At 43.0% G+C, this 6,704-nt stretch overlaps 1 protein-coding gene across 1 annotated transcript; it reads right to left on the bottom strand.

Moving 5' to 3' along the window:
* Positions 1 to 95: 95 nt before the first annotated feature.
* On the bottom strand, positions 96 to 5,797 carry LOC123079489 (transcription factor HBP-1b(c1)-like). Its single transcript, XM_044502265.1, has 12 exons — positions 5,550 to 5,797; positions 5,230 to 5,440; positions 4,139 to 4,242; positions 3,878 to 3,951; positions 3,569 to 3,790; positions 2,904 to 2,978; positions 2,767 to 2,826; positions 2,369 to 2,446; positions 2,226 to 2,277; positions 1,506 to 1,777; positions 1,088 to 1,336; positions 96 to 605 (listed from the first exon to the last, which is right to left on the bottom strand). Exons 2-12 carry the CDS (start codon positions 5,328 to 5,330, stop codon positions 459 to 461), a joined length of 1,434 nt encoding a protein of 477 aa, XP_044358200.1. The 5' UTR covers positions 5,331 to 5,440; positions 5,550 to 5,797; the 3' UTR covers positions 96 to 458.
* Positions 5,798 to 6,704: the final 907 nt, after the last annotated feature.

Genomic DNA, 6,704 nt, shown 5'->3' on the forward strand with positions numbered 1-6,704 from the left:
GTGAAACAGTTTATCACATACAGTATTAGTGTATGAAGCGTGATCCATGAACTTGGCTTTTCTTCAAAAGAACAGAACTGGTGTAGAGATGTTTATGAATCTGAAAACATGTCACCTCGTCAGGCGGTATGATTTATTTAGGCGATTATACACCACAAGAACATCACATCATAGGATCTCAAATTATTCTGCAAGTATTTACATCCCCATGTTTTCAAAAATGCTACGAACTTGTTCAATAGTTGGTAATTTGATGTCATCTACAGGCAGCAATATCCACTGAACATTCACCGTAAATGTTCCTGACATGATTCTGATCCAAACTGCTCGCCGATACAAGAACATTATGAAGAATCTAGGGAGTAGGGAATACCTGAATTCCTATGGGGCTGGCTAGTACAACACTCAAGATACAGCACCTAATATTATTAATTATCCTATTTATGAATGGATTCAATTTATTCCCGTGGACGGGCCAGCCAAAGTGAACTCAAAGCGCGTAGCCGAGAGAAGTAGTCGCTTATTGCAAGCAGAGCTCGTGCAGATTGGCGAGTGGTTAATATGCGTTGCATCTGCTGAAGGGTTTGCAGACGAAGATTATCAGCCTGCAGATAAGACATTGTAGAACAGTTCATCACCAGTTGAATACAAATTAAATATACATTTTCTATGTTTTCTTCCTATTCCCCCTTATTTGATGATGCATCAGTTCAGGTGAAAAATGTGCAGCTGAAAGCCCGATATATTTACTTTCTTTTGGGACTTCTATTATCTGTCGGTAACATTGGGAAGCTCCTAAATTCATTCTCCAAGATGAAAAAAAAAAGATGCAACAGAAATGGAACGCGCGGTGAAGGAAGTCATTTAGTAATGAAGTAGAAAAGGGGCAATTCGAGCTGGACTTGATCTGAGTGGTGAGAACACGCACCCCCCACACCCTAGGCTCAGATTATATTCTCCAAAACAAGGATCAGAGCATATTACTGTACAATATTACAATATCCAAATAGTCTGCCCAAAACACCTCATGCAATATGGCAACTAATTAAGCAGAGGAAATAGCAACTGCATGGTTTGCGTAAGTTACCTGTCGGAGGAAGTTTTCTAGGGTGCCAAGTTTTCCCATGGCCATTGCCATCTGCCCCATGTAGCTTGCAACATTACCGGAAGATCCTGCAGGGCCCAGGGATCCAGATGCCAGGGTTTCTGCAAGCGACTGTTGTAGTGCTTCCATCCCTTGAGAAAGAGCATCTTCAGCTTGTTGAGAAGACTGTTGCAGGTTGCATATGCCAGTAAGTTGCTGCTCAGTAAGAGGTTCTAGTTGACCTGCCAGTAACTGCAACAGAAATGTCGGTATTATAGAACTACAGGGAAATATGGTAACTATATATTGACCACTAGTTAGTCATCTTGACATTAAGGGCTGTGGAAAAAAAACACTCACTAAGTTGGGCCCCAGTTAAGGAATTTAATTGTCTGTAACATAAATCATATCAAATTGGTACCTTAAGGAGCTCGGATGATCTGAAGCCACCTAACCACATGAAGCACCTCTCAGCAGGGGTCTTCCACATTCCCGACAGCACATGGAAAACATCTGCTTTGGCTGCTACACCCTTGAGCCTGAAAAATTCATCATACTGCGACATGATGCTATCAACAATTTTCCGAAGATCATCATCACCAGCATGTGCATTGGCTGCAGCCCTCAACTCATTTATATGCTTGTTATGTTCCTCCAACCATCGTGCATACTCCATGTCAAATGCCACAGCTCCTACAAAATCAGAACATTAACATAAAAGGCACTGACAAAATTATGGCACAAAAATCAGGCTTCAACAAAGGCCAAGGATAATGTAAGTAATCTTTACAAGATACAATACTTGTTACTGTCATTGTGTAAGATGATCTGAAGCCACCTAAACTAGAAATCTTTACTCACCAAAGGCCAACAAATCAGTTGATAATTGCATCTTGTGGTTGTATCTAGCTTATTTTATCTACCACATTCTAAGGAGCACCCAAGCAAAGGACAAACAAAAGCCCCATAAAAAATACAGTACACAGTTTAATACTGCTGATACCAATCTACTCCCTCCGTTCGGAATTACTCGTCCAAGAAATGAATGTATCTAGATGTATTTTAGTTGTAGATACATCCATTTTTATCTATTTTTGTGACAAGTAATTCCGAACGGAGGGAGTAATACTTAGAGTATTACCATTTCCACCCGCTGACTGAGACTGATCCCCTGAAGATGAAATGAAGATGCCCTGGAGAAGTATACATTGGTCAAACAAAAGGGATGGATGTTTAACCCAAGAAACTTCCGATGAATCCTGTATGGAACTGTAGAGCATATACCTGTTGACGAGCACGCTGAAGCTCTTGCTCTAGTTGAGTAAGTTTCAATCTGCTACTCTCCAGGTTTTGGATATATGCCTGACAAAGCCAAATGGTGAAATAATGCAAATAGTTCTCCCAAGTGGCTCAGTGGAACATACATAGAAGAAAACGGGGAAATAGGTAGGGTTAAGATGATAACAATAAAGTTTGCCAACCAAATCTACCACTGAAGCAAAATCATGTGTTAGGCCCACAAAGATTGCCTAGCACAAATCCATGCTACAGTAGTTCTAAAGCTTTAGGGTGAAATGATACAGCATACACTGTTTAAACAAACTACCATGCTACCACAGAGTGCGAGCACATCACAAATGGAATCTAGTATGAGTGCACATTTCAAGAATATACAAGCTCACCTTCTTTCTTAAACGGCTTTTCCTAGCAGCTTCACGGTTTTGGGCGAGACGGCGAAGTGACTGTTGGTAACGAAACTTGTCTTTAAACAGTGGATCATCATTTGACCAAAGCATCAGATATGTAGTGTTAACTGTACCTTATGATCCAATTTGTCCCTTGATTTGTCACTAGAATCAGAAGCAGTGGGGGCAGCAAGCTGTCCTTGTTCAAACTGTTAAGCAGATAATCATTAAACCAATATGCTTTGGTATAAGATGATCGCTCATACTAAAACTATAAACATAAATAGAATTAGGAAAAACCCGCTAAAGTATTTGTCAGCAACTGTGTCAATGAGAATTAAATTCAATTAGTTATAGGCAACTAGACTGTCATGTGTGAAGATAATGGTGCTACTACTTGAAATGGCATTAAGATATGATACCATCCTGGATACACATAGGACCTTTTTCCTCTCTCTGACACATATTATTAAGAAGTATGTGGAAATAACACAAATGTCCAAACAGACTCAAACAAAAGGATAGGAAACCAAAAACAGGAACAAGGTATCTAACTAACGCCACCAAAGGACCTTAACACTAACAAATCATTCAAGATCTTAAACCATGTGTACACGTACATAATACTGAAATTTGAAAGACTTTTAGGAAATTCATACGGCTCTTTAATTGCAAGGAAACAAACATTTTGGAAACAAAATTTTGATCTCCAAAACCTGAGAGTATGAAAAGTTCAATATCGAGTGTGCAATCACAATGAGACGGTCTGACAAAAAATTGAGCTGAGAATAGTAGGTACCATTTGGTTCCGCTCATCAATGTCTATATCCAGATCCGTTGATGTATCAGTCCTAGGACTTGTATCAGCCATACTTGACTCTCCCCAGTTATCATTGTTATGAGTTCTTAAAGCTACTAGATTTGGTTGCACTCCCTTTTGCTGTAGTAGTGCCTGAGGATCAACTGCTGTTACTGCTGCTGCTGCCGCCGCTGTAGTAGCTAGATCAGTCGGAGAAATGGACTGCAATTTGGGGTGCAAAAACTGCATCAATTCCTAATGTAGATGGAATAACACTTAATAATTGGGGCTCTGACTTGTCACTGGTACCTTTCCGTAATTTCCAAACTGAAGGGGTTCACTGGTATATGCATGTGTATTTGGCTTCAGATTGAACAAATTATCTGAACATCAGCAAACAAAGGAGAAACCAGTAAGCTTTAGTAATCATGAATATCGATGTGCTACTCACTGAAATCTACATGAATTTGTAAAATCTTCAGAAGCAGAAAAGCACGCAGGGATCCATGATTGAAATGAGTGGAGGAGGGTAAGTTTCTAGGACGACTGACTGAGAAAAGGGCGACATACTTGTGCTGAAATTAGCAAGATCTTCTATTCTGAATCCCGCAGAGTGCGCGAGCGCCCCGAAATCAGCGACTCGGGAAGGCTGCATGATGTTCACATCCGTTGGGCTGCAAGAAATTTTCACCACAGTTAAACAAAGCTCATTTCTTATTCTTGTCTTCCATATCACATACTACATCCTATGCCCATCCCATACTGTCCATTCAGTAATTGCCATGATGCATTCTATATGTTTATTTTATTTTTTCCTTTGGAAGAATCACCCTGCAATTCAATTGCATCGGTCGCAGACTTATGTATCTGCACCAACCATCAAGAGGGACCGCTGGAACGTGTGATAAATATATTTGGTTCTGGTCCACAAACGCGTAGCATAGTTTCTTCAAAAAAAAATCTGAAGATCATGACAGACCCCCACCCCACCCCACCCCGCCCCCTACACACACAATGTATTACACTCCTAACACGTAGTACTACTTTGTTCAAATTATTACCCCATGGGTTTAACCCCAAACGTGCATGCCCAACCAGCATGTGTTCTGCCTTTTTCTGAAGATCTGGACCTACCAGAGCACCACTGATTCCCAGAGATCAGTGATGAGCCCCCTGGAGAGTTAATGATGCACGCCCAAACGAATCAATGATACCTCCCCAGGCAGCAGCAGCAGCAGCGAGAGAGAGCGAGGCCTCGCGGCAATCATTGCTCCTTCTTCTCCCTCCCGAGACACACGAGCAGCAGCAACCAAATCCCTGTTACTACTACTACTAGTGCTAGCAAAGCTGCTCCGCCCCTCTAATCATCACGGCACTCGAGCTAAAGGTCGCCACACTTGACACTCCACATCGACAAGAGCTAATCAGAGGGGAAAAGCGGCCCGCTTTTCCTTCCCGTCCTGGAAAGGAGGAGCAATCAGCGGCGCCCCGGCGCCATGATCAATTAAGTAGTCGGCAATCAGGGCTCGTAATCGCAGTGGAGCGCAGGAAAGCGAGTGAGACAACACGGAGACGGAGCATGCAGAAATGAGCGAGCAAGCAAATGGGACAAGGAAGAACTGGAGATGGGGTTGGTCGCGGGTGGCGGCGCGGGGACTTACATGGTGTGCTGAGGAGCCCCGAAGCCCGGCATCGGCCCGCGCGGGTCTCCCGCTGGTGCCGCCGCCGCCGGTCCTCCTCCTCCTCCTCGCCTACTCTCCATCCGCCACCATCAACCGCCGTGCACCCCCGGTGCTGCTTCCTGGCGCATCACCCCGCCTCACCAACCTGCGGAAGAGGAAGAAGCAAGGGATTCTTTCTCCGAAGCCGCCGCTGTCACCAACAGAAGCGAATCAAGAACGGGCAGAGGAAGAAGAACAAGCTTGCTAGGATCTCTGAATGTCCTGACACTCTGATCAGTTGAGCAAGTAGCAGCAGTAACCTGACGGGACGGGGCTGCGAGGTGGTGGTAGTGGCCTCGTGTGGGTGAAGCCGTGAAGGGGGAGGAGGAAATGAGAGGAGGGACGGTGGAAGCTGGGAGAGTCCTCCACCGGCGACAGTGGCACAAGGGAGGGAGGGAGGGGGGAGAGCTTAGCTTAGCGATGCAGCGCCTCGAATTCCGGCCAATATTTTTATGATGGCTTCTTGGTTTTGCGAGTCCCGCTAGAGGAGGAGTGACGTTTGGACCATAGCAATCTCTAGGCGGGAGTCATCCTCTGCCTCTGCACCACAGTGGGCTACTGTGAGGCAGTCAAGCCTCATCACTCACTATGCCTGCCTGCCTGCTTAAGAATTTCCAAATGTATGTAAAATTTGCATGGTCGCTTCAGGGCAACTATTTGAGATACTGTTGAATCATTTGAGGATGATGAGAGGTAAAAAGAAGATGGTTTTACCCCGCAAAAAAGGTGTTTTTTACCTTTTTTTTAAATACTCCCTCTGTTTTATGTGCAAGTCGTCAGGGCTGACATACTATTGAAGAATATATGAAGATAATGATAGGTAAAAAGAAGGCAGGTTTAACCAAAAGTTTGAAATGCTCCTTCTACTTCAAAATACCAAGTGTATTTACGATAAGTTGTTGATACAAAAGCATAACCGTAAACAAGTACCTTAAATATGAAACTGATAACATCAATTTTATGCCTCATGTTACTAGAGTAACTTTTGGTCAAACGTGTGTCCTAATGGAACCGAATAACTAAGTATTTTGAAACGGATGGAGTATGTATACACCGCAAAGGCATGAACCATCACCAACTTGGCATCATAATATGGGTGAGTGGTCAAATTGTAACTTCATTAACGTATCTACGGTGATCACTTCTAGATTGATTAATTTCGAATGGTAGAAATGCAAACTTTTAGCTCACCAGTCCAACTTCTAATTCAGATAAAATCACCAAAAAAAATATCACGGATACGCAAGTTGTGTATCATTCCATTGATAGATAGAAGGTGAAAAGGTTTACAAGGCAAGTTTGTAAAATCACCAATTTAACTCAAATGTATTGCACTCCCTCTGTCCCAACTAATATGGGATAGAGGGAGCACTTGGTGAAACTGGTGGTAGCATGGTTATTCCTTCCACATCTAA

Source organism: Triticum aestivum, chromosome 3D, assembly GCF_018294505.1.
Source record: "Triticum aestivum cultivar Chinese Spring chromosome 3D, IWGSC CS RefSeq v2.1, whole genome shotgun sequence".
NCBI lineage: Eukaryota > Viridiplantae > Streptophyta > Magnoliopsida > Poales > Poaceae > Triticum > Triticum aestivum.

Excerpts from the sequence above, each read along its gene's own strand:
- LOC123079489 (XM_044502265.1), bottom strand. The coding sequence starts at position 5,330 with ATGGAGAGTAGGCGAGGAGGAGGAGGAGGACCGGCGGCGGCGGCACCA. Across the intron at positions 3,952-4,138 it reads TCTTGCTAATTTCAGCACAA|ATAATTTGTTCAATCTGAAG; the intron begins GTATGTCGCCCT and ends GCTGATGTTCAG. Across the intron at positions 2,979-3,568 it reads TTGATGAGCGGAACCAAATG|TTTGAACAAGGACAGCTTGC; the intron begins GTACCTACTATT and ends TCTGCTTAACAG.